The sequence below is a fragment of the Cuculus canorus genome, chromosome 5, assembly GCF_017976375.1.
Source record: "Cuculus canorus isolate bCucCan1 chromosome 5, bCucCan1.pri, whole genome shotgun sequence".
NCBI lineage: Eukaryota > Metazoa > Chordata > Aves > Cuculiformes > Cuculidae > Cuculus > Cuculus canorus.
In genome coordinates, this window is record NC_071405.1 from 53,657,543 (window position 1) to 53,685,009 (window position 27,467).

The following is a 27,467-nucleotide window of genomic DNA, read 5'->3' on the forward strand; positions in this document are numbered from 1 at the left end:
AGAAAGAGAAAAAAAGACCACAACAACACACAGCTACAACCAACAGTAAACTTACCTTCTTCCCATTTCTCCTGAACGTTCCTTTGACTTGGGATTATTCTCCTTAATAACTAGGACTGAATTTAAATGCCAGGACAAAACATACATTCCTTCTACAAGTGAAGAAGCATTGTAACAAGACTGAAAACATGTATGTCACATAATGACAGACTTGTGGACAAATCTCCTGCCACAACATGGAGTTCCAAATGAAGTGGCTACATACACATCAGTCTAGAAAAGTAAAATTAACTATTAGGGTTCCATATTTTCTTGCAACAAAGCAACCTTGCAACTGTGGAAGAACTCACAGAGAAGCTGTACCTTAAAAGACTCCACTGTATGTGTCTAGCAGATTTGAGTAGATACTCTTTGGGGAGAAAAACATTCTACATTCCCATCCATATGCTGTATGTAAATACCCATATCACCACAGTGTTCAAGCATCTCCAATTAGGAAAGGACCTCGAAAAAAGAAAGAAATCAAACCATGCAGCTCAAGTCAGATCCACATCAGAAAAGAAAAAGCTCAGGAGAAACAAAGAAAACTGCTATCCTACTACAAATAAACATTTGAAAATATGGCATAGTTGCAAGCTGAAAGGCTGCTGAGACTAGAGTACTCAAAAATATTATGTGGAAAAATATAGAAAAGGCACTCAGCAAATACGAGGGATGCCCAGGCCTACAATGCAGGTAGGTCCATGGCACCAACTACGGAGAAAAATGATAACATTAATAATAGAGTCATGGAATTGTTTAAGTTGGAAGGGACCTTGAAGATCATCTAGTTCCAACCCCTGTGCCATGGGCAGGGACACGTTCCACTAGATCAGGTTATTCAAAGCCTCATCCAGCCTGGCCTTGAACACCTCCAGGGATAGAGCATCCACAGCTTCACTGGATAATCTGTTCCAGTATCACAGAGTAAAAAAATTTCTTCCTAATATCTAATCTAAATCCTACCCTCCCCCTCGTCCTATCACTGCACTCCCTGATAAAGAGGCCCTCCACAGCTTTCCTGTTGGTCCTGTTGTTGCCGTTTCCATTTCCTATAAGTTGCATTTCACTGGTTTCTGCTTCAGTAAGTGCGTGCTAAGGACATAAAGGATACCTCCGTCTTTCAGATATCTAGGTAATTTAATCACCCAGATGAAGTCACTGTCTGAAATGCATCTAAATAATTCAGTTTTGAGCCATGCTTCCTCAAAGATAAGTCTCACAATAAAGAGATTACTTTGTACTCTCATGCAGCACCAGTCCAAGATGGACTTGGTAAATCGCTTTCCCACTGTTGTAATCCTGATGTAATAAAAGAAAATATACAATATAGTATTACATTGACTTCTTTGCCTACTTTTTATTAGCATAAGGGAAAAGATATCAAGACAAGCATTTATAAGAAAATTTATAAAAGCATATTAGCAAAACTAATATTTATTAAAAGATAATCACATTAAAAATATAAGAATCATACCCACTTATCAGCTTTTACATAATTTCAGAAAAGACAGATTTTCGGTCTTTAGTTTTCAAATACAAAAATACATTCAGCTTAGTGTAGAATCACAAAAGTAAACAGTGTTTGCTTGCCACTCTTTTGTATTAGATACTTTCCAGCTGCATAATTCCGTACTTCTCTCTGAGCTTTCTGCAAAGTGAGGTGAATTCTATCACACAGCATAGCAGCAACTAACATTATTTCATTCATTCACATTCATATAAGGTGTACCTACGTTGAATATTGATGCTTCTAAAACACTTGTAGACACACAGAAATTCCTTGAACAAAGGCCTGACTGAATTGTAAGCCCAAATGTAAGGAAAAAAAATATCTAATTAAGACTCTTCAAAGGAGCTTTCTTTCCTCTTACACAGAAAGAGAAAGAAGAGATTTATAGTACTTTTAAAGTTCCATCAGCTTGTGGTGAACAAACAGCAGGAAGAAGTAACACAAATTCTTGATGTGTCTTTAATTGTTAAATATAAAAAAAGAGAACTATTATTTCCTCAAAAACAAATGGTTACCAAAGTAAGGTACTCTATATTGAACTTCTGGAAGACTAAAAGCCATTATAATCCTTGAGAAGGGTAGGAAGGAATATCATAGAGATCTTTGAAACTGTGGATGGCAAAAATAATGACTGTTCAGTCTTGAAAGAACACGGCCATCAGCAAGTTGAAAGCTTAAGGACACATTTCCTCTCTCAGTGCATAGTTAGTCTGTGGAGTTCCTTGCCAGATGATGTAAATTATAAAACTTTGTGTGGGAGGTTCAAAAAGCAAGAGAGATAAAGGTGTATAAGTAATCAGTGTTTCCTCGATCACTGCCGCAACTTTCACAAAAAGAGGTGCTTCACTGGGCAGAGTTTGAAAGACTATTCTCCAGATGCTTGAACTGTTTGAAAGGACCTTCTTAGTCATCTTTAAACAGCCACTGTAAAATGAGATAGTGGAGTAGGTAATTCCCTACTCTTCACCACACAACAAAGCAACATCCATATAATAGTATACACCCATTGGGTTTTTGTAAGACCATTTGTTTACTGGAACGAATTTTCAGTGTCACATGTGCTACTCCCTTCCGAGGATGACAGTTTCCAGCTATGAGTTTTCAGTATTCTGTCCTTAACCAAATGGCTTTTATGCACTGCAGTCTGTCCATATCCTCAGCTATGGAAGCTGCTCATGTATTGGACGTATTGAAGACTTTCTTCAACTTTCTCCTTTGCAGAGCTAAATTCAGGGTTTTGAAGAGTGTGTCCTTGTTGTTCAGAACATTGTAGCGATTCACTTCCACTAACCTGCTGAAATCATATGGCTCAAAGGTGAAATTCAGTGTACGGTAAGGAGAATCTTTTGACTCAATGACGAAGTCACCAAAGGATTTCTCTTCTTCTGACTCACGTTTAACTCCTGCAGCAAGAAGGGGGAAAAAAAAAAAAATCACACACAAAACAGTTGTAGTAGATTCATTTTAGCTGGATTCTACAAGTAGGATAATCACAGATAATAACGTCAAACTTTTTCCCCAAAAATTCAGAAATTTCAGCTGCTTCAGGATCTAAAATGCTTAGAAGCTGAAGGTAAAGTACTATTCCTCTTTCTACTTCCACTAGACTCCAAGATACAAGACTAAAATACATTTTCATTGTGATAAATTGTTTAAGGTATCCATGATATCATGTCCAAAATAGGAAATAAAAAGCTTAATTCTTCCTGGAAGTGCTGTTCTACACCTAAACAAAAGACACTAATACTGAGTTCAGCTGACCTTAGGAGATTAGTATATACTCTTCAAAATATGGTAGCTTGTTGTTTTAGCATCCTGCCACTTGAATTTAAATACCAATCTTGAACAATGAATGCTAAAGTAACTTGCTAAAACAACTTTTACTTGATGCTATTATAGAAATAGCAGTCTTGAGCCATATTCAAATCCAACACTTTGAAAGTCTTTATTGTTTAAGAGGAGATGCTGCCAGGGCCTGGAAGTCATTTTAGTATTAATAGGGATAGCATTAACAGTGCACCTTACATTTCCCTTGCCTGCAGCAGTCCTGCACATTCTTTTCTATGTATTCCAAAGGTTTTCTTCAGGATGCTATGTTCTCCCACCATGGGTGAAACAGGACATGTAATTTGTCTGTCTCTTCCTAAAGGTATAACTCTATATTTCATCCCAGTGCACTTGTTTGACAAAGGTGGGCCTTACAGTCTCTATTAATCCCATTAAATGAAGCAAGGATCATTTATCATTTGACCTTATGCTACAAAGGCACATGCTACTTAGCACCGAGTTACACGATCTGACATCTATGTTGGTCCCCAACTGTTTGCGACTTAGTGGTTTATTCATACGCAATAAAAAAATAAACCTATTACTTCATCTGATTTATAGTGCTTTCCTATATATTCAGAATAACTAGAAGTAACAAAATCAGATATTACAGCAGAAAGGTTCAGAAAGAAGAAAATATCTTTCCTAATTTTCATTCTTTCAGCCTTTCAACTTTTTATTTACTTTTTTTTTACTTTTTTTCACTTGTTCACTTCTCTTCCTATTCTCCCTTAAAAAAAGAAAAAAAAAAAAAGAAAAAAAAAAGAAAAAAAAAGAAAAAAAAAAAGAAAAAAAAAGAAAAAAAAAGAAAAAAAAAACCAAAACAGTGGAAGCTGATTCCACCTTAAATGAAAAGAGCACTTTAATAATTATGGGGTAACACTACAAAGAACGAAATGAGGGACACACTCACGAAATGAGCCCACTGAATTTTCCCTGTGAACTCACCCAAAGGATTGTAAAAATAGCTATTTAAGACACAGTTCCCTTACCTGGAGCTTTGTATTTCTGGAAGGTGTCGTTCACCAACGGGAAATGGAGCACAATCGGAGCCTTTGGATTATTATAATCCACAAACATGTAACACTCTTTTGGATTCTTTTCATCTTCCTCACTTAATTTGATTTTTGGAAAAGGAATTGCCCTCTCCTCACAGTATTTCTGAGTCAGCTCTAAAACCTGTTGTCAAAGAACACAAATAATTTCAATAGAATACCAGCAACACCTCTAGGATCATCCAACTGCAATTCTCAAAGAGAAAGCAACTTTCCCAAAAAATAAAAGATGACAGAAATCCAACTTCTAAATGGCAAACAATTTTTCTGGTTGGTGATACAGAAGAATGAAGAGCAGAACCAAGAACTGCTATACACATGAACAGTTGGCAGCTGAAGCTTTTTAGATTTTCTTACTCTAAATATATTCATCTTGACTTTTCTGCACTTAAAAATAAGCACTTAGGTATACAGGAAATAACTTGGCTGCATGAAGAGAATCACCAAAAGCCTCTTTTCCATTAGAAGCGTGCATCTAATTAACAAGGATCACATGAGCAAATACTCTTATATTGGGTAACAATCTATTTAGGCTTCTGAAAAGTTTTGAATCTTATTATAGTCACTTTCCACCTCTTCGTGGCACTCACAGTAAAAGGTATAGTACAATAATATTTGAAAGAGGTAAGGATTTATTTTAATGCCATCTTTCATTAGTGTTTGTATTCAACATCAACTAATCTACTGTCACTGTGAATATGATTCTGTGCTTAATCTTCATGCAATAATAATCAGCTGCATCTCTCACCTCAAATGGAGCTTCCCAGGAGAAATTGAATGACAAGATAACATCCACATCCCTCTCTGGATGAAGCACCAAAGGAAAGGGAGAGTTGATAGAAAAGCCACCATCCACTAAATATAAGCTCTCTTCCATAGGGGTCAGCTGGTTGGGAAACGCATCCAGGTGAGTGCCTGGAAGACACTCCAAGTAGCACAAGTAACTATAATGATTCTTTACACACCTTGCGGCACAAGCAACAAACAAAGCTTACGCTGAGGCTATAAGAAATAAAAAGACATTTCAATAAAATCATTCACCTAAGACTGATCTCTAAAGTCTGATGATGAGCTTCCTTTATATGGCAGAACATATACAGTGCATCAATTTTTTTGTAAGAAGACATAAATCCCCTGACTTCAGTGGTACAAAGTCAAGCTCACTGAAGTGAACAAGTTCAGCTGTTACAGAATATTAACTCACTTTTATATCCCAGATACGCACAGACTCAATTACCTCTCCAAGCCACAAATTTCTTGATGTTAACATAATCTTTATGGAGATACAATCCCTGCATGAAGTTGAAAGTTTCTCCACATGTGACCCGGGACTTGAAGAAATCCTGAAAAATTTGTAACAAAGGGCCCCCAGGTATAACCAAACGAGTCTTCAGTCGTGTTGGATCTCGCAAATGGAATCTTCGGCAGTCATCTGCAGAAGCCACAAAAGGATGCAGAATACATAGAAAATGCTTGTCCAGCTCCAACATTTCAATCAGGCTTTTTTTTTTATTTAACCAGTTGTCTTAAGGCTGAATTTGTCCTCTAATAACCAGTATTGTAATTAAATTTAAATGAGCTACGTATTCTGCAGTTGGATAATTTACCTGTGTTGTTTAAAGGGAACAGCATTATTCATAACTCATAGTCCATATTTATTTCAAACCCACACAAAGAAACTCTTGTTACCAAGTGACGACCACTACCATCACATAAAACAAGTCATCCACACATTAAAAATCTCCTCCCAGTACTTACTACTACTTACTTACTACTTATAGGGCTGTAACTATCCACCTGAGCACATCTCAGCCTTTAATATACTTCCTTCCACTGTTAGGGAGGCATTGTAAAAAAATGCCAAATTTATAGCAGTTCAGATATGTAATTTTTTTAAAAGGAGGAAGAGAAAGCATCCTGAAAATTATAACTACTCTCTTTGCCATATGTGTGAAGGAAGGGAATAATATACAGTAGAAGAGATTTGTCAAAATTCATCCTTTACGCTAATCTTGAAAACTACACAGAGCGTATTTGAGTCATTATCTGCATGATCACCCCAAAACCAGAAATCTTTTGGAAAATCTTACTATTTCAATGTATATTCTTACCCACAACTTTGATAACGTCTTTGAAAGATTCTAGAAAGCCCAGTCCTATACCAACCACCTTCAGACAGACATCATCCAAGCTTGCAGCAAAGGCACTGCCCCACATTCCTGCAAGAGAAATATTGAAATACGTAATATTCAAAATGCTTTTCCCAGTGTTATCAAAAGCCATTTGTCATGGGGGAGGGCTGTCACTTGATCACTACAATTCTAACAGCTGAAGTTTGAGTTTAAACCTCTGAGTTAATCATGTGACAAATTCTAATATAGCAATATAACGCAGAAAATTCTCGAAGAGAAAAGCTCTTTTGTTCAGCAAGGGAAAGATGTCAAGAGAATGGGAAGACCTAAAGCAGAAGTTGTTAACAGGTAGCTCACAAGTGTCATCTTACAGACTGAACATATCAGATTGTAATACTCTGAACCTACGCTTAAATCTTTGGAGAAAGTTTTGATATTTTTCTCTTTGAATTCTTTAGGACGAGACAAAAAGGCATTGGTTTATGCTGATGAGTCCTTAAAGTGGAATAGCCCCTTTCCATCTCACCCATTTTATTTGTTACTGTAAAATCATACCTTGTAGAAAACAAATCCTAGGCTCTGGACGTTTCTGGACAAGTCGACCCATGAAGAACTCACTGTCAAAGTTCTCTGTTTGGACAAAAGCTCCATATTTGCGAAATCCAACTTCATAAGGAGTGAACTCACACCATTCTAAGAACAAGTCAACAGGATATTTACTGATCTCAAGGTAAACACAGGTGAAAGTATTAATTTGTTTTCTGTTCACAGATGAGTCTCCCTCCACTTCTTTCACCATCACTATGGATTTCCCTGCCAGTCTTCTCAGTCAGCCTCTATCTTACACATGATTAATAAAACCTCTTGTACAGGTTTTCATTGACTAAATACAGCCTCCCTTATTCTGAGCTTTTTTTTTTTTGGGGGGGGGGGGGGTGTGGAAATCCCATTTTTGCTTTGTTACTGCAGAAACAACCTGCCTGTTTTCCTTCCACTTGCAACCCTGATGTCTGTCTCTTCTACAACAAAAGGAAGCTAGTTCACTTTTCTCCATCTTCCTTCACACTATTTACAATCTCTCAGCAACTATTACAGTATTGACTTGAAACCTCAATTGACCCACTGTGTCAGACTTCATTGTCTGTTTATTGAAGTGCCCTCTCATGTTTCCACAGATATTTGCAAATCAAATTCATTGGCATACTCACAATCCTCCAGAAAAAAAAAAAAAACAAACCAAGAAGTCACATAATGGTACACAGTTGGTCACAAGCATTCATGTTCATGTCTCATTGTATGTATTCTCACTCACTGCACAGTATTTAAAGATCTATGTGACCTGGAATAGGATTGGCCTTCATTTTTCACTGTAATTGTATAACCAGCAAGAATCCAGGCTGCTAAATACGACAATTTTGATGATGCATGCTGCAAGGTTGCCAGTCATCATTTTACATGAATCCTACACAAAAGTTTTTGGAGAACACAAAAGAAAGAAGGTCACCTAATTACCAAGAACTTCAGTTCTCCCATTCAGACACAGACTTGTGTATTTATAAGAATCGTCCCTCTCAGCTCCTGAAAATTTCAGGCAATTTCTAGCAAAATATGTGGAATGAACAGCAGAGCTGAATCTTGTTTCTCTGTTACAGCCACGATGAAGACATTCTTGATAATACACTGCCGATCAGTATCCTATTGCCTCTTGCACACTAGCTTGAGCCACGTTCCCTGTTGTCAGCTATTTACTACCCAAGGAACTGGATAGGTCAAAGGAATTTACGGATTTTAGCAAACAAAAATAAATTAGCCATGTTCATACCTGCAAAATCACCACTGCTAATATTTGGTCTCACATTGACAGCTGCATAGATAGGATAGGGGTTCTGGCCCCATTTCACCGCTTCTTGCTGATCAGACAGCTTTGATGGATCTTCCTGGTCACAAGTAAGGAAAGAGAAGCACACTTCAGTCAGATAAGTTCTGTATCCATGCTTTGATCATTTGAAGCTGTTGCTTAGCATTTCTGACTAACAATACTACTAATACAAAGTGCTTTTTCCTCCCTCTGTCCACGCATATGGTTAGATGTTGCCAGAGTATTTCTGCACCTGCAGGTTTAGAATGTTGGCTGTTATTAATAAACTAGTTAATCTCTCCAATTTCTGGTTTCAGTTGTCATAGTAAATACTGCATAATAACACCATTTTGCAAAACAAACAGCATTCTCTCTTAGGCTTAACCCGTCAAATACAAAAGCGCTTAATTTAACAACAGTCATTCTAAGTAAACACTTTTTTTTCTATAGCACTGACCTAATTCGAAGCTCTTTACCAAAGAAGGCTGTTAGGAAACCCAGGGCAGAAAGAGATGAGAACTCCCATTGTTTATTCCACAACACTATTCCAAAACAGCTCACAAAGCTGGAGGGTAGTCAGGGGGTTTTGACACACAACAAGTAGGTGAGCAGAGCACCCATTTGGAAGGCAAACATCAGTACACATCCAAACATGAACTCTTTTACCTTCTGTTGCAGGAAATATTCCACAATAAGGCCCCACAAATCTGTAAAGGAAACTTTCCGTCCACTAATCTCCATTGCATTCAGCTCCTGGAAATAGTATTTCAGCTGTTCTGGGGAAAATGCCCCTGCTTTGCTGCTGGACACGGTACTCTGAGCATTTCTGATTGCATCTTGAAGGTCTTTCTGTGACCATTCAGGGTCTTTATACAATGTTGATAAACACCTGAAAATGTTTATATTAACATCATCAATAATCATGACTCTCATGTAAACAATCATTTTAGCTAGTTATTATTAGTGCTGTTGCACTTAAGCAAAAGCTTGAGAAATCTAGCTAAAAGATAAAATATCATGAAGACAGACCCTAATAGCAGATCTCTGAACTCTAAGAAGTGCTGAAAATCCTGACAGCTACAAGGACAACTTCATCCTGATTGCTAATGGACCTTTCAAGGATGTCCCAAACATGAAAGCCACAGCTTTCATCAGAATACAGGTCTGATTAAATGAGAAACTAGTTTGGACACTGTTGGCTATCCACATGAACAGTTGGAAAGTCTGTCTATGAATCAGAAGGGGCAGGCTGGATCACAAAGTTAGTGGAAGAATACTAGGTACGTAGGAGTTAATTTAATACACAAAAACTCCAGAAGGAGGGATTACACTGTCAGGTTGCATAACTCCTCCATGAAATAATTTCACAAAAACAATGCATACTTATGAGGGATGATTTCACCACAAATCCCAAGAACTGAGCTACTGAAATTTTGTAGCCATGTTTAATATTTCGGCACATTGCTGCAGTTCACCAAAGGTCAAGCCAGTGCTACTCCTGCGGTTCAGCTGCACATGACACTTTGGAAGGTGGTGACATAGCAGTCCACATGGACATGTTTCCAGTGACTTCCACCACCTCAGTTGTCTCCTTGTTAAGAGCAAGGAAATAGGGAAAGTTTTGAAGCCAGGGCTCTGAGGGAATATACAGCAGTCTTATTAATGTAGTACATTCTAATATTTAACTGCCAGGTTTGCAAAAACAGCATATTCATATATTTAGATAGTAGCTGCATGGCTTAGAAGTGATAATGAACATCTTGGAATCTTCAGGATCCCCATCAGAAATCACAGGTGAGAACTATGAAAATATTTCACTGTGTGGTCTGTTTACAGACAGTAAAAATGCAGTTCTGGCCTTTATGCATCAACACTAGCATATTCACCTTTAAGTTTCTGGAATCAATTCTGCATGTAACTTACCAAGTAGAGCCAGAAATCCCACACAGATACATTGCAGCATCCAAAAGGCCCAGCTGCTGAAGCCCAGCAAGGCTCCCATAGAACGATGTCAGTGCTCTCATCCCACCTCCAGATCCTAGCACTGCTACAACTGGAACCTGCAGGCACCCATTGCAGAAGTCACAATCACAGACTTTTGAACTGCCAATAAATTATGCAACTAATCCCATTTAAGTCTCATTCTTAAAAAATAAGAGCTAAAATCTCTATTTCTTTTTACATTTCAAGTAATTTCACTTTTGATTTCAACTGCAACTCCTATCTCTACTTTGTAATTGAAATATGTTGTCTAAATAAACACCGCGGTGTCATATGTTAGGGGGAGTCACTTACTGAATTTGTTATATATACTATCACTATATTTCTTTGCGTGCCATACAATATACACATAAAAGAAAAAAACAAAATAACAGTTTTCTCAAATCAGCAATTAGGAGGCTGTTGGTGTGGTCTAAGCTCCAATTTAACCATTCTGAAACAGACATTTCCATCAGACTTCAGAGCTCGAGATACAAGAGTTAAAGAAGGTACGTATATTCTGAAATTTTTTTTTTGTTTCAAAATGCATACAATCCCCCTCAAAATTTTAGAAATGTAACAACATTTGAGACTTCAGAACTGAAATATCATAGGGATCTATCTCATGCCACAGGGAACTCAAGCCATGTTTTCAGTTGGTTACAGGCAATACCTAATTATCAACAAACCATAAAGGATTTTATGAATCTCACTGCAGCACTTGCTCAATACCTCATCATTTTGAGGGGATTCTTTTAAGTGAAGAGCCTTCCTTAGTGCTTCAGAAACTATTTTCTTCCTTTTGTCCAAAAATTCTCTCTCCTGTTTACAGAGGTCAAAACCCAGACGTACATCAAGATCCCAAGTGCTGAAATAGAAATTAAGACAAAAAAAGCCCAAAATTTTGGAAGATTTATAATTACCAGGGAAAAGCAACTTCTCCCTATAGTATTTCTCCCTTAACATCTAAATAGAAAGCTTGTGTCAAGCAGCACTCAGATTAACCTTCAGGAATTTCCTAAAGAAAAGATTCTCAGTAGGTGAAGAAGATTGTACAATGAGCAACCAAATTCACCACACTGACACAGATGGAGAAATGGAGGGAAGAGATTTTAAAACAGAAGTTTCTGAACTTAAGAGGCAGAAGAGGACAACTGAATACCAATAAACTTGCTATGAGGTTGTGAAAGGGAAGTAGAATCTTCGGTTAATGTCTCTATACCAAATGACCCTATCAATTTACTAGCCACCTGCTTTGTTTTGAGTGTTATTCTTCCCTTAACACTCCTTTCTTGCTTCCTTCTTCTATTTTATAGTTCAAGCCCTTCACACACTGAGAATTTCTTTCCTATTTGTCAGTACAGCACTGCACATATTCTGGGAACTATCTGCACCTAAAAATATACTTAATATTTACACCATCAGCTATTTTACATTTAAACATTAGGAACACAAAATTTGTTCAGATTTCAGAAAGACTCACACCAATTCAATAGATAGTACCTGCAAAGTGAAGAGTCACAGCCTTCAGAATTAAAATAACCAAAGAGATTTTTCTTTAATCTATCTCAAGAGACCAATGGAGACAACAGACCTCCCCAGAACAGCAGAGCTCCTTCACTGTGAGGATAAAAGTCTTCCCCAATTTTTAGAGGTCTTTGAGGTTCCCACTCACCTCTCTTCAGTTTTCAAACTCATATCCAAACTTTGCCCCTGTGAAAAGAGAGAATACACCTTGCAACTGATAGCAACAATATAGATGGAACTACGATGTGAATGGGGTCACTTGATAATAACCAGAACAGCACTCTCACCCACAGAACTACATCTTTGGGATACCTTTCCCTTGCACCTATTTCAGACATTTTCAATAGCCTCCACAAAAAGTAAAAATGTACTCAGAGAGCAGGGTGGAAAAAATATTCTTCTGCAAGCTTCTTGCTTTTCTCTTCCTCTGATATTTTCTTTAACATCCTAGCAGACTTCTGTTGTGGAAAGTGATGAACTTTATACATATTTTGCAAGACTTAACCATGAAAATATTTTTAGAAGAACTGCACTGCGTAATCCCAGTATTTCATTCTAGATATCCAAGAAATTGGCACTCCTAAGAATCACAGGCAGCTTAGCATTCCAATTGCCTATAGGTAATGGGGGAAAACGTTATCTTAAGCATGTTAAAACAAGAGCGAAATGCTAGAATTACCTCTCCCAGAGAAACGATTCTATCAACTTTTTTTCCAATAGGAAGGGAATTAACTGGTACAGTCCCCAGTCCCAGAACTGTAGTATGCTCTTCAATATCAGGGTTCACACCATCCTAATAAAAACACAAAATGTCACTTAAGCTCTCTGGAAAAAGGTTAAAGATATGACTTTCATACGTCAAAAAAGCAAATAATCCTTAAAATTATTGTAACTAAATCTTAAACAAAAGTCTAAGGCTTTTCAAGTTGATCCAGCTCTCTGCTTGACAGATGTTTGCTGGGATTATTTCTGCCACTCTTTTTTGTTGTTGCTGGATTGTTGTTTTCCATTTCTTGGGGTTTTTTTTAATTTAGCTGTGCCACAAGCAAAAAATCTGCAACTCCAAACATAGAATTTCCCCCCAAAAAATAGATGTGTTCTCATATGTGTCAAACGGCTCATGAAAGAAGTTTTATTCTGTCTCCAAAGCAGGATGTGGAAAAGATACCAACAAGGCAACAGTGTTAGACATATAGAAGAAGTACCACAAAATAGGAAATATTAGAGATAAATGGAAGCATGTAATTAAAAAAAACAACCATCCTTACAAGCAGAGCAAATTAAAGGAAATCTTTGCATTTCCTCCCATGTTGTATTGGCAAGTAGCAAGCTCTATTAATCCAAAGCTACGTATGTGTTGATGCCTAACTTTAGAAGCGGCATATTAAAAAAAAGCCTCATATCACAGGGCCACACTTAAACCTACACAGCCTACCAGGTGGGCTGGAACATTTACATCCATCACAGCCCTCAATCCTTGGGAGAAGACACGACCTTAACGACATAACAGGTCAGCACTCATCTCGGAACAAGAACTGAAGACAGATAAGGAACCACCTTCACATTTCACAGATGTCTTCCAAACAAAAATAGCTGTCCTGAGTCAAATGTCCCTCTAAGCCCACTGTCCTCCTCCTAACAGGGTCAAACAGCATGCATTTAGGCACAGGGCAAGCAACATTACTATGTTTCTGGCACTCTCCTATCTCTGATAAGAGAGGAAAGGTCATGCTGGATCGCTTCGTGCTGTATTCCAGGTCTTAAAGAAGTACGTTCTACTACTACTGAGGGTGGGTTGTTGAGGTTTACTAGCTGGGCCAATCTCCACGGCTGACTTCTACCGTGCTTTTTTTCTTGCCTGGCTTGCATTTTTGACTACTGAAGCCCAAGTCTCTCTCTTCTGCTTATGTTTGCTGCCTGAATGTTTGCATTCAGGCTTACGTTTGCAACCCTATTCTTCTATATTCCTTTTTGTATTTTCTTCTCCACAGCTGCCTCTGGCATAGCCAAGATCACTGTTTGTATTCATGCTGCCCAGCTGCTTGTAGAGATTAATAATATCACAGAATAAATAGTTCCCTTGCTCTCATTTTTGGTGCCTGGCCATACTGGGGACAGTCATCACAATGAATCTTAAGTAACTCCTATGGGACACACACACTGCACAGAAAGCTGTAGAAACTGTGGAGTGATAGACAAAAATAAACAAATCTTTGCAAATGGTACATGCTCTACAGCTTTAAAGACTTGCTATAGAGTAACTCAACAGGTGAAAAGAAAGATTTCATCATGTGGCTAGTATGTGCAGACTCAGTTTTTTTTCAGTCTTCAAGTCTGAACAGATTTTGAAGTGCTGGGAAGGGTATAATTTTAAAACAAGTTCACCTCCTTACTCACTCAAAGATCCAATGAAAAGCCCAACATTTAATTCTTTTAAATAAAATATAGTAGCGTGTAAAAAGCAATGATAGAGAAAAATTTATCTTTCTGCACATAAATTCCTAATAACCAGAAAAATAATACATCCATTCAAGACAGGGTTCCAGTCCAGAAGATTTTGATCTGAGCAGTTATAACATTACAGAGTTAAGTTTGTTCAAAGATGTAAATCTGGAAGTGATGAGTAACCTTTGAACAGACAGTCTTTAGCACCACATATGTAGAGTACTCCACAAGATACTTCCTTACAACGTAAGCTTTTGACATCCACACATCTAAATAATATACTCAAAACTAACATCCCAGAACATGTGGAGAAGTCCCTGGCCTTCTTGTGGTCAAATTAAGGAAGTTCATCTTACGATTTAAGAACATGAATTTAGTCAAAAGTGGGTGGTAAACTTTGTAGCAGTCAGCACAGATGCTAACCTGTAGGACAGATATGGTTTGCTCCAGCTGCACTTGCAGTTCAGGACACATTTCTTTATCCACATGAAATACAAATGAGGTTCCATCATCCTTTTCATTGTCCTGTCTCCAAGGAATACACAACTGCTTCTCATATGCACCTGGAACAGACAGCTTGACTTCGCAGCTCCCTGTGCATTAGAATAAGAAGTTTAGACCACAGAAGCCATTAAAAAAATGTTGAAAATCAGGTACATTAAGTGTAGCTGAGACTATGAAAACACAACCAAAAACTTGTGTGGTAGCCAGAAGTGGCCCAATATTTTTTAGCATTAAAAATAAAAGCAAAATTAACTTGAAAAGTCAATGTTGTAATCAGTAAATAAAAACACACTGCCCATACAAACAGAATCAAGTCTTCCCTCTCTCCTAAGGAATAAATATGCTGAGGAGTAAGTCTGACAAACTCTGCAGATAGACCTACCTTGCTGATTCTCTTTTGTTTTCACCTCTTTGTTGATAGTGCCTTGCAGAGACAAGCAAGGATGAACCTATGAAAAGAAGAAACTAGTTCTGGTTATGAGACTTTGGTTCACTTCTTTGCTTAAGCTTAATTCACCTACTCTAATTGTTCTAGTAGTTGTAGGTCTACAGCTACAAGCTGTCAAAATAAGCCCACTAAAGATTAAGAGCAAGTTTTTTTCAGTAAAATGGGATTATTTGCTCTTTTTTCAAAATCAAAACCACCCTTCCTATTCCAGTTACCTTTTTTTTTTTTTCCAAACAGTACTTCAGAGTTACAAGTTCTCAACACCTGGGTTTTTTCTGTTGTTTTACTTTTTTTTTAAATGCATGCGTGAGTACCTGTTCAGAACCTGTTCAGATCCAAGCAAGCACTTCATAAATTCTGCCATGACTCTGTCCTGGATTGTCCATGTCCTCATGAAATTTAGTCTCTCACACCATACAATCATCAGCTCCCCTTCTAGGACAGCAGATGAGATACTTAAATGGTCGTGATTGATCTAAAAGATAAGCAACTACTCCACTGCTTGAACGTAAGACTGATTTGATAAGGAAAACAGGCGCACACTCGCCTGTGAAACAGTTCGCAGAACTGTGCTACTAAATGCCACCATTTTTTCCTGAAAAAATATTAAAACTCTATTAAAACAACGATGAACTCCTTCCCATTCTTTTCTCCTTATTAAAAAAAAAAAAAATCATCACTCCATTCCCTTTCCTCTGATGGGAGAAAAAAGGTGTTACACTTATATTTTTAATGTGTAGCACATCAATTTTCTCAGACTGATTGCCCCAAGAGAACAGACAAATCCCACAAGATAAAATGAAAAGATAAATGGCACTGAAAGAAAGGTTAGAAATAATAGCTATTAAGATAAAAAGGGGCACTATGCCTGGCCAGCATCTAGGCTAGAATACTCAGTATAATCCGCAAGACTCACTAGCCTCCTAAAGACACTTTCTGTTTATATCTTTTAAAACAGCCCAGCTTGGGAGGAGAATAAAAACACAACCCTTGCTGTGAGTTGGTATCGAGTTCTAAAAATCAAGGAAACTTTTAAAACCAGCAAATTAAAAAAACAGAGGTAGATGCTGAAGAGGATAGAAGCTATTTGGATGCAGGAGTTGAATTCTCAGCAATTCTTATCCTCTTGTTCCTAAAAACGTACCCTTAGGAGTAAACCCCAACACATATGTAATTGACTTCCATGTACTTACCACAAGGACTCCATTGGTCAATACCTCTATAGGAGCATCTGAACTGTGAAAGGAGGAGATTTAATGCAAACAAGTTTGGGGTTTACTTCACTTCATTCTACTTTATAAACTAACTGCCTGGATAAGAGGTGGGGGAGAAAGGTCCTCAGTGAAAGACATCTATGCAAACTAGACTGACATCAAATATATTTCCTTTCACAGAACAACTGGGGGGGAAAATACTGAAGAAAAAATTCCTCTGCAACTATAAGCATGTGCAATAAGTTCTCCACATCTCAGTTATTTTCATAACCTAGAGAAAAGCTGAGCTTAGATAGACTATCAGATAGACAAAATATTCAGTCATTTATATTGCAATGTTAACTCTAAGTATTCCACTTCTAAGTGACTCATCCACAAAATGTTCATTTCCTTTGCAGCACTGGGATTCCCATTAAGTCTAGCAAAACTGTATTTCTTTTTTTGTTCATCAAAAATTTTGGTGACTGTAGCTTTAAGAATATTTTTGATCAACCAATGGCAAACCAACTTGAACACCACAGAGAACGCATTAGCGTTTTTATGGGCAAGACAGGGAAAGCGATTAAGACAATGTACCCGCAGAGCACAAGTTCATTCAGCTCTCCAAGTAACACTCACCATTTCTCCAAGGAAAACTCTACATCCAGCTCTTCATTAGCCTTTGAAAACAAAAGTTGAAAACAATGGCCTTCGATCTTGAATACAGTTAAGAGAAGTTTTTCAGAGAGATAAAGTTTTCTTCCTGTACAGTAACTATTTTAGTAACTACTTTTGTTTCTTTTACAGCAGTCCCAGTTAAATTTTTGAAAGTTTAAATCTATGCCTTTTGCTGTTGTTCTTTAAACACTCCTCCCTTCCTGGGCATAGCCTGTATGACCGAACACATCTATGTTTGAGCAGACAAGCACATGCAAGTGAGAGTTGGCTCTCAGATCCATCGCTCTGCTAAACGAACAAAACCACCCTCTTCTGACTCAAGTACTGCTGCAGCGCCATCTCTTTAAACAGTTTCTATATGAGGCTTTGGGCTTGCTCTGATCTATTTTTTCACTAGATTGCACTCTTAGCTCATTGCTGCCTTTGTCTTGTACAGACTTGGATCCAGTCATTTTCTCCCCTGCACAGCACACAGTAAGTGCTTGATACCAGACCAAATGCAGCTTATAAAATAACCAAATAGAAGCCAATCTGGGTAATTCTCTCTAATGAAATTGAATTTTCCGGTTCCACAATTACTGATCAAGATGACTTAAACATTCAGCAAACAGAACAGAGATAGTGGGAAGAAGGAAGTAACTAAGTCTCTTTGCACGACTGCAAATCATTGAGTGCCTGTGACACCCACCAACACCTCCCTGCTAACTGCATACCAGTTAGCCTGCTTCCGACCACACCACCAGCACTGAAGCTCGTTTTCTCAAGAAAACACAGTTAGCTCACCTTTAATCCAGACCTATTATAGCAGTGTGTTTGAGGCAGTTACAAAAAAACATAAGACTGGTGATACGGTTTGAGCTATGTAAAACAAGCTGTCTTGTTGCAAGTCCAATAAACAGGTGCACAGGGACTGAAAGCAGCTGATGGGCACCTATGTCACCCACATGAAGCAGAGTAACTGAATCTAAGTCAGGGAAAATAAGACTCTTAGGCTTTTGACTTGTTAAATATAAGGTAAACTTTGTAACAATCAACTTCTTCACTGCAAACTGAAGACGGTCAACTAAATAAGAGAGTCCGCAGTGTCCTAACTGACCGCTGACTGCAAATGTGTTTTATTTTAAGGCCAGTTTATGCCCCTCTAGTCTCCTGAAAAATCAATTCCCTTCAGAGGCGTTTTAGCATCTTCTGAAAGATATCAGTCACGCCAAGTTTCATTTAGTGGGCATTCCAAAGACTGTGGCACACACACATACAAAAAAGAAAAAACAACCTAGGGATTTTAGAAAAGTATCAGATGCCAGCAAAATGCTGTCGTCACCTGCTGGCTCTTTTTCTCCTTCTGGCTTCTGCAACACAAACAGATGAACCAGCATGTACTGACAGATTCCTGTAATGAAGAGCTGCAGCTATTCACCATTGACCTGGGAAGAAGCCAGGGACTAACCTCAGGGTTCAGTTTGAAAGTGCGCAACAGGGGCTGACCCAGCTTCATGCCCCCTACATCAAAGACGATAGACGTGAGCTCATCGCTGACAAGCACATCCTTATCATACAGCGTCAATTCCAGAATGTTCTAAAACCAAACAGAAACAAACAGCTTCAGATGAAGAGACAGAAACACTTCCACAAACCTAAATACATCTGTACAATAGACACCTTACACATTAATCAATACCCTTGCCCTTTCACACTCCTGAAGAGAATTCATTATTTCCAGCCAGACTAACAGCATAATTAAGCAAAAAGCTCCTAGTTTACAGTGTTCAGCTAAAAGGTTTTCTGGGCTTCCTAACTAGAGAGAGGCCCCAGCCAAGTGCACGTGGCAGTACTCTCTACCAGCTTCAGGCAAAGATATGCTTGAGAAAGCAATAGCAATTTCCATTCTTTCAGCACGATGCAGGTCCCTATAACATCCTGGACTATCACTTCCTGCTCAGCACCCGCTCAGAGCCGGTAGTCCAGCAGAAACTAGCTGAGATAGACAATTAGCAGATATGGCACCCAAAAAAATGGCACTGCAGCAACTAGATTTCAAGAAGGCAAGATTGAACTTAAAATGGTGCTGGCATAGCCTTGCAGCAATAACCAGACTGAGGCTTCATGAGCCTGCAGGGGAAGAAATTCCTCACATGCTCTAAAGCTTAGTTTGCTATTTTCTTACCATTTAAGTCAGTTATCATTCTACCTTTGTCATCAACCATTATGGAAAGGTATTTCAGTGAGGGGCATAATTTCTTGTTACTAAGCACATTATTCCAAAGCCTAGGATGTTATTCAAAGCAACAGTGCCATACTAAAAGTTATCGTTTAAAGTACAGTTACCTTTCATCCACCATTAGTGTCTACTTTGAGAATGAATGCTGACAATCTGAAGACTTTGTTTGGTACTCTATTAGGTACAGGAAGGCAACAGTTACTCTGTGAAAACAGAAGCAATCCTGGACCATAAACTTGCTTTATCAAGTAATTTCTTTGAACTCTACCAGGTAGTACTGTAACTTCCCTTTCCCGAGTTACATTATAGGAGGTTTATGGAAAATTCTAGCTGCAATTCACATGAGAATTCAGTTACAAACTGCTGTGATTATCACTAGACGTGAATAGTACAGCTTTCTGTACTACTGAAGATGATTGACACCTTAAAAGCAACACTGGTTTTGAGAGTAACAACAATCCATTGCTTTTCAGTGAAGTATCAAGAATAAACCAGTACACAAATGCAGGTAGCCCAACAAGCTCCATAAACTTAACTCCTTACCTTGACAGCACTATGGATTCGATACTGGAAAGTTTCATTCCATTCTGGGTTATCAGAGTTGTCAATAACTCGAGTTCGGGAGACTATGGGAGATGCAGTGGGCAGCTTTAGTTCCACATAGCAGTCTGCCTTGGACACTAGAGCAGAGAATATAGAAACAGAACTAGAACAATTTTAACCAAAAATACTATTTCCCATGAACTCCTCATTTTCTAGACCTCACTGCATCACAGAAATGTGCAAATTTAAGGTTGAACTTGTAAAGCAAAAACCTTTAATGAAACACACATCTTTAAACAGCAGCAAACTGGACATTAGGTACCTATATCTATTTATTCTCGTTTATGAAAACCATAAAGCCCTCCATAAAAGAGACTACTATTCAAAATGAGAAGAACAACTTTCTGAAGAAGATTACTGTTGATATTTGGCTCATTGCCTCATGTCCTGTCACTGGGCACCACTGAAAGGGTCTTTCTCCATCTTCTTCACACCCTCCTTTGAGATACACGAGCATGTTGATAAGATTCCCCTGAGCCTTCTCTTCTGTAGGCTAAGCAGTCACAGATCTTTCAGCCTTTCTCCATATGAGAGATGCTCCAGTCTGTTTACAATCTTAGTGGCCCTTCACTAGACTCTCTTCAGTAGCTGTATCTCTCATAGTGGAGCACCGAGAACTGGATACAGTACTCCAGACGCAGTTTAAGCAGTGCTGAGTAGAGAGGAAGGATTACCTTGATCATCCTTGCAACGCTCCACCTAACACAGTCCAGGATACTGTTAGCCTGCCTTGCAGCAAGGTCACCTTGCTGGTTTATGGTCAGGCTTGTTGTCCACCAGGAGCCCCAGGTCCTTCTTCCGCAAAGCTGTCTTCCAGCCAGTTGGCCCCCAGTGTACACTGATGGTAGTTCTTCTGCAGACACAAGACTTGAAGTTCTTCTAGCTGAGCTGCATGAGTTTACTGTCAGCCCACTTTAGTGGCCTGCCGAGGTGCCTCTGAATAGCAGCGTGACCCTTCCTTGTACCAGTCACTCCTCCCAGTTCTGTAACATGAGCAGACTTCTGCCCCATCACTCAACCCATTAACAAAGGTTTCATCGCTACTTACTGCCTCCCACCTAGACTTTGAGCTCCACATTCCCCACAAGCCCTTCCTTGTTGGTCAGAACAAGGTCCAGCATAGCACCTCTCCTCATTGGCTCTTCTATCACTTGGAGAAGGAAGTTATCATCAGTGCATTACAGGAACCTCCTGGGTTGCTTGTGCCCTGTCATGTTGTCCCTACAACAGGTATCAGAGCAGTTGAAGTTCCACATGAGGACTAGGGCTTGTGTACACAACGCTGTGCCCATCTGTCTATAGAGGGCCTCATCTCCTTCCTCTTCCTGGTCCAGTGGCCTGTAGCAGACCCCCACTATAATGTCCCTGCCTTCCCTTTAATCCTGACCCATAGGCTCTTGCTCAGCTCCTCACCCATCCCCAGGTGGAGCTCCATGCACTCCAGCTAGTCACAGACGAAGGCAACACCCCCTCCTCATCTCCCTAGCCTGTCCTTCCTAAAGAGTCTGTATCCCTCCATCCTAACACTCCAATCGTAGGATCCATTCCACCATGTCTCCATGTCAAGGCCCGTTTAACAATGCAATTATGGGAACCATTCTTCGCTTCAGTTGAAAAGGACAATAAAAAAAAAAATCTCTTCACAGTGTGATTCTGGCCCTCACACTTTCAAGGGTTTTTCAGTCCCGTGACAGTCATTTAGCATTCCAGTAGTTCAACATAAACTTAAGGCAGGCAGAGTATCTTATTGTACTAAATCTGAAGGGATTAAATTTCAAATGAGTTTTAAAGCCCTGAGAGCTTTACTCAACACAGAACCCTAAGAGGAAGGGAATATTAAAATACCATGCTATCAAACCCCAGAATAAGCAAAAAGCAGGTCGTCTTCGAATCAGTCAACCACCTACGTCCTTAAAAAGCTTCAATAACAAAGAAAATTGCAGACATAAGAAAGAAATCACTACTACAACTGAGAAAATGAACATTTGGAAGATAGAATTGAAGACTGCTACTTCCAGGATCAAGAAAACTGTCCAACAGAAGCAAGGGTGAAACTTGCTGTGACCACAGGGCTGAATCCAGACAAAGGAACACAGAGCAGGCCTCAGTATGACACGTAAAGGAGCAGAGAAGAACACATTACTAGAATTTACCCGATCTTCTTTTGCAAAGCAGCAGTGTTAATCTGCATGTTGGCCTCAAATTAAGCTTTTAAGATATGTATAAAGCTTTACAAGAGAAGTCTTTGTTCAGACTTAAAGGCAATACCCTGTGTAAGGTGAGAAGTTCCCCTAACAATGCTACCTGTGTTACAGGCGTGCACTGAACAAACCATCTGTTTTCATAATATCTTGACTTAATACTTACACAGATCTGTACCCTTGATGTTTCTGGCTCGAAGGACTTTTACCGTTAAGTTGTAGTAAGGATGCTTCTCCCACTGAAAAGAGAGGAACAAGTTTAGCATGTAACTCAACTGCAGTGCCGGTTCTATAACCACGCTAGTATCAGTCTAGAGAAATGGATCAGACCAGAGAGCCCAAAATAAACTATCAATGAGTCAGTTTTGGAATATTTGCAGCATTCTCAGTGTCCTGGAGTAAGACTAAAGGAGTCTAGAAGGAAACACAATTCCCTTTCAGCACGGCAATGAGTGATTTCTTAGGGTAACTCCCAATGGACTTGCAGAAAATAAGTTCCTTATTTGGGGTTTCCTCGAATTATAGATCAATTTTGAACTGTTTAATTAGCATATTCTTGTTGAAGGATAAGCAGACACAGAAGCCACTCAAAAAATTTCAATAATGACTTGGCAAGTTAAGGGTACTTTTCAAGGGCACATGCATGCTTGAGTAATACCAGACATGACAAGAATCTTAGCAGCACTGTCTGAAGACACAAACAGTATATGCTGTTTATAATGAGAAAAAAACCACAAACCACATTTTCTTGTAGGAGCACATACTTCACAGTAGTTTGAGCAAGAAAAGAATACCTTTTTATTCTGGGCTGTTACTGATATCGCTTTACCAGCACAGATTGAAATGTAATCCCTGCTCCTGAGAGCTTCTTGTAAGCTATTTTTGGAAAGTAATATTAGTATCCAAATGCCCGGATGTGTAGAACAAAAAAAACCCGTGACGGAATGCTATAAGTGCATGAAGAAAAGTGGGAGGAGGGCAGGGGAAGACAAGAGAAAACAGCTCTGAGGAATTAAGTGCAGAGATTGGACAGAAGTAATTGTGCAAGGCTCATGAACAGAATGATATTCTACCCCACTTCCATCAGTTATGACAAAATTTTGGGCAGCTGCAAAACCAGGTTTTAACAATACAATAAAAGAAATACGCAGTATACTGAACATCTTTGTACTGAGTGCCATCCACCTTGGCCAGCAAGTGAGGGGGAAAAGTTACAGGCACAGTCAAAGATATCTCACACACAGGTGACAAATTCAATGTATGGAAATAAACTCCAGTTATACTGTTATTACTCTTAAAGGGCTCTTATTTGCAGCATCGATATGTTGAAGATACACCTTCTCTCATTTATAGGAACAGGATAAAAGGCATGCATTCACATCTGTGATTCTGTGATCTAATTTCACCATGAGCTCTACCCTTCAGATGCTAGCTTTTCTTTCTTTTAAAAGGTTTTCTAAGCACCTCTGTTCTGTTCAATCACTGACACTAGCTTTTAAGGCAAAGCCTGACCTCCTTTCTGCCTCATCAAGTTAGGGAATGGACTACAGAAAGAAATTCAGCACTGCATATCTTATTCTCATTGACTTCTTAAAGGTGCTGCAACTCTTCAGGTTGTTGAGAAACGAAGGTACCAGATCACACCCCCACTGCTGTCACAGCAATCTTCACTCAGTGTAGCCCGACTATCCCCTTTAATTCAGACACTATGAGCAGAAGCAGGGCAGAACACCGGTGAAGATAGCATATCCCTCTTTTACTGCACACCATCTATCAACATACAGTATTCACACATTCAAAAGAAAGTGCTTTCCAAAGGTCTCAAACAACCTTTGATTTGCAGTCAGTCAGTACATAGCTGAGGACATATTTTCCACGCCCAGATCATAATTGAAAGGCGTATAATGCAACAAACATTTCACTGTGCTCCCAGTCGTGTGCTATGAAGTATGCTAGAACCTTCCCATGTGCCTTTTCTACTTATCTTTTAGCCAAGGCAAAGCAAGGTCATAACATGTTACAAGTGAGCTTGCAGAATAATGAAGCATGACAGTATCAGATATGCTCTACTTAAACACATCAGGGAAAAGGCAGCCAAGATATCTGTATGGAAATGAATAAGTAACAATAGTTCTGCCTATACCAGTGTACATGACAACATACCTATGTATGTGACAAATGCAAGCAACCAATTTCTACTTTGCAATTAGATAATTTTTCAGAATCACCCTTTTCCAGAGCTCAGGAAAGCACATCTGAAGCAAAGAAAAACCTTGAAATCCTTAAAATGAAGGTACAACACAGATCTCTCACACTCAGTCCTAACAAACATCAGTATCTTTCATCTATGATGCAGCAATAAGTGACCGTACAACAGGTTATCCCAGTCACAGGACCTAATATTCTTTATTCTCATATAGCCCAGAATACTTGCTTTCATACGGTGGGATATAAGTGCTGGGGTCCACTCCACATCTCTTAACAGATGCAGAGGACTCACCATAATAAGCATGCCACTTTTATTACAGCACTGTTGTCAAGAGCAAATGAAAAGGTAACTTCTAAGCCACATTTTCTTTTGTGTTCACAGCTAGCAGGCAAAGGAGGTAGTTCAATGAAAGTAGTGCCCAGTTTACCAAGGGAATTATTTCCTCCCATCTTGTTCCTGCTCCCAAGTAAACACTGCTGCCCACAATTCCCTTCCTCCTTATTTCAGCCACAGTGCCACAAGTTCACTTCTGGCTTTCCTAGGCACTTGGTGCACTTTCTCTCCTCCCCAGAAATGTGCACCCACAATCACAAAAGGAGACTTCATACCAAGCCCTAAGAGCCAGGGTCTTCTAGAGGGCAAGTTTTATAACAAGTCAGAAGGTATGAGCAGAGCAAACAGCTCAGTATCGTAACAGCAGTGATGAACACTAGGCTCCTTCTCAGTTTATGTTTGTTGTCAGATGTGTGAAATTTAGGCTAAACTTTGGAAATTTAAAGAGATCTAATCATATTGAATTAACCTACAAAGCCAGATCCGCGATCTGCTGCCCCTCCCTTTGTTGAATTACTATTAACTAGTCAATACAAGATCTCTCCTTACCAGCCAGCACAACTTCACGAAGTAGTGACTAATTTTTTTATTTATTTATACAGTGAGCACTTGAGGGGAAACATCACATCCATTTGTTCACGGGTTAATGGAAATCATGGCAGGCTAAAACCAGTCTTCTACCCTTCTACTAAGTACTAAATAACAACATAAAAGAAGTTAACAAGGTGATTTTAATCACACAGGAGTGCAGCAAGCCATCTGGTGACATTTAACAGTCAACTCAGTTTTAAGTTGTAGATTTGGGAGGGGGGCAGGTAATCAGATTGCATAGGAGGTCTGATCTGTCAAGGGTCCTTTCACAAAGTTCAGTGTAATTCAAAATTGAGATTGTTGGCCAGTCTTATATAATGAAATGATTATAAAACACTTTATCTAATGTGGTTGCACTGCATTATGAACAGGGGGTGAAGTCACCACTGCCATTTGTCTACTTTGGATTATTAAACCTTGTGATTATAAGGTAGAGAGCAAATGGGCAGATAGGTAATTGAGGATATTCTGCAAGAAAACACATAAGGACTCTTTTGTCTCTACTGATGAGAAGCCCAGTATGCCAGAGATCCCCCACTCTTTCATCCCAAAAAAGTACTTGGCATCAGCTTAATTCTGTTCCCCGATACATAAGGAAATAGAGACCTGCTTTGCATTGTCTCACGCAGTCTCTCTATTTAAACAACCTGAGTCTCCATTAGCATTACAGAATCACAGAATCACAGAATCACAGAATCACAAGGTTGGAAAGGACCCATTGGATCATCGAGTCCAACCGTTCCTAACACTCCCTAAACCATGTCCTTAAGTACTTCATCCACCCGTTCCTTAAACACCTCCAGGGAAGGCGACTCGACCACCTCCCTGGGCAGCCTGTTCCAGTACCCAATGACTCTTACTGTGAAGAATTTTTTTCTGATATCCAACCTGAACCTCCCCTGACGGAGCTTCAGGCCATTCCCTCTAGTCCTGTCCCCTGTCACTTGGGAGAAGAGGCCAGCTCCCTCCTCTCCACAACCTCCTTTCAGGTAGTTGTAGAGAGTAATAAGGTCTCCCCTCAAGTAATAAGGTCTCCCCTCCCCATTATTGTTATCCAAAACTTACCTCTAATGATAAAGTTTTTGATTAATTTCTGGAGAAGTGCAGGACTGGTGTTCCATGTGCAGTAACAATAAGTCATTACCAAATACATTGGCTAAGGAATGCCATCTCAAAGACAGTGCTACAATTTGTCTTACCCGTCGGTGGTAAAACCCAGTCTCTTTCCTCTCCTTTCTTTGGAAAAGCACTGCTGCCAGAAAAGGCAGCACTTTGGGCGGAAATGGGCCCCGCAGCACCTCATGGAACATGGGAAAAATGTCCCGTCGTCTCTGACAGGGAAACGCAGGAAACAAGAGCCTCCAGAAGCCTGGCTGTGAAGGACTGCTTGCTACAGGCTCAGCCAAAAGTTTTGCGCAGGACTGGGCTGCACTCCAACTGCAAGAAGCAGAGGTGTGGCCTGTAATTACCAAACAACCCAGTTCAACACCTTGCTAGCAGTTTTTTCAGATACTGGTAATAGATAAAGGCAGCAAAGCAGCTCCAAACAAGGAAGCCCTGGCTAGCAGGAAGCACCATTCCATGACTAAGCCACAACCTCAGAGCCCCCAGTACAGATTTTCTTTCAGAGTTCCAGCAACCTGGACTAGGACTTTGGGCATTTCAAACTCTTAAAAGACTTTCAGCATAACCTAAAAGAATATTTTTAAACAGAATTAAATTCCCATCTTACAAGCCTGAAGCAAAGTCAAACTTGTGATTGACTGCAGCTGTTCAGAAGTTTCAGCGGTCAGGGTGGAGACACCACAATCCGATCTGCACTAGGATGTCTCAGAGAACATTAATTTATCACATCTAATATCTTGCTACGTGAGTGACCAGCAGGAGTCCCCCTTTATTCTCATTTTCACATAGCATAGCTTTGATTCTTCCACCAAAGTTTCTTGAAAAATTGTATAACAGATACAGTAGGTTTTTTTGAGTCTGTTGTGATTTAGAAAATATTTTAAGTAGTAAAGGAAGCTCTTTACTGGGTTTACTGGAACTGTTACTGATTAGTTTGCTAAGAGCTGCTGACAGTTGGCATGTCTGGAGCTTTCTATTAAAGAGCTTG

At 39.3% G+C, this 27,467-nt stretch overlaps 1 protein-coding gene across 4 annotated transcripts; it reads right to left on the minus strand.

Annotated features, from left to right (window-relative positions):
• Nucleotides 1-1,163: 1,163 nt before the first annotated feature.
• PLA2G4F (phospholipase A2 group IVF) lies at nt 1,164-26,985 on the minus strand. 4 transcript variants are annotated; one of them, XM_009570051.2, is made up of 20 exons: nt 26,554-26,796; nt 22,388-22,460; nt 19,961-20,097; nt 18,647-18,775; nt 17,161-17,201; nt 16,522-16,564; nt 15,263-15,329; nt 14,800-14,969; nt 12,611-12,724; nt 12,080-12,117; nt 11,137-11,272; nt 10,348-10,484; nt 9,091-9,313; nt 8,389-8,503; nt 7,122-7,259; nt 6,546-6,653; nt 5,672-5,866; nt 5,183-5,349; nt 4,372-4,558; nt 1,164-2,955 (listed from the first exon to the last, which is right to left on the minus strand). In XM_009570051.2, exons 1-20 carry the CDS (start codon nt 26,662-26,664, stop codon nt 2,726-2,728), a joined length of 2,559 nt encoding a protein of 852 aa, XP_009568346.2. In that variant the 5' UTR covers nt 26,665-26,796; the 3' UTR covers nt 1,164-2,725. The 4 variants fall into 4 exon arrangements, with proteins under 4 accessions (XP_009568346.2, XP_053923201.1, XP_053923202.1 ...); XM_054067226.1 differs by lacking the exon at nt 26,554-26,796 and adding an exon at nt 26,420-26,469 and having other exon boundaries at nt 1,165-2,955; XM_054067227.1 differs by lacking the exon at nt 1,164-2,955 and having other exon boundaries at nt 4,421-4,558; nt 5,183-5,359; nt 26,554-26,985.
• Nucleotides 26,986-27,467: the final 482 nt, after the last annotated feature.

Coding starts and splice junctions, on each gene's coding strand:
- PLA2G4F (XM_009570051.2), bottom strand. CDS start 26,664: ATGTTCCATGAGGTGCTGCGGGGCCCATTTCCGCCCAAAGTGCTGCCT. Junction 15,330..16,521: donor TGACCAATGGAGTCCTTGTG/GTAAGTACATGG, acceptor TTCTTTTCATAG/GTTCATCCTTGCTTGTCTCT. Junction 14,970..15,262: donor AACAAAAGAGAATCAGCAAG/GTAGGTCTATCT, acceptor TCTAATGCACAG/GGAGCTGCGAAGTCAAGCTG.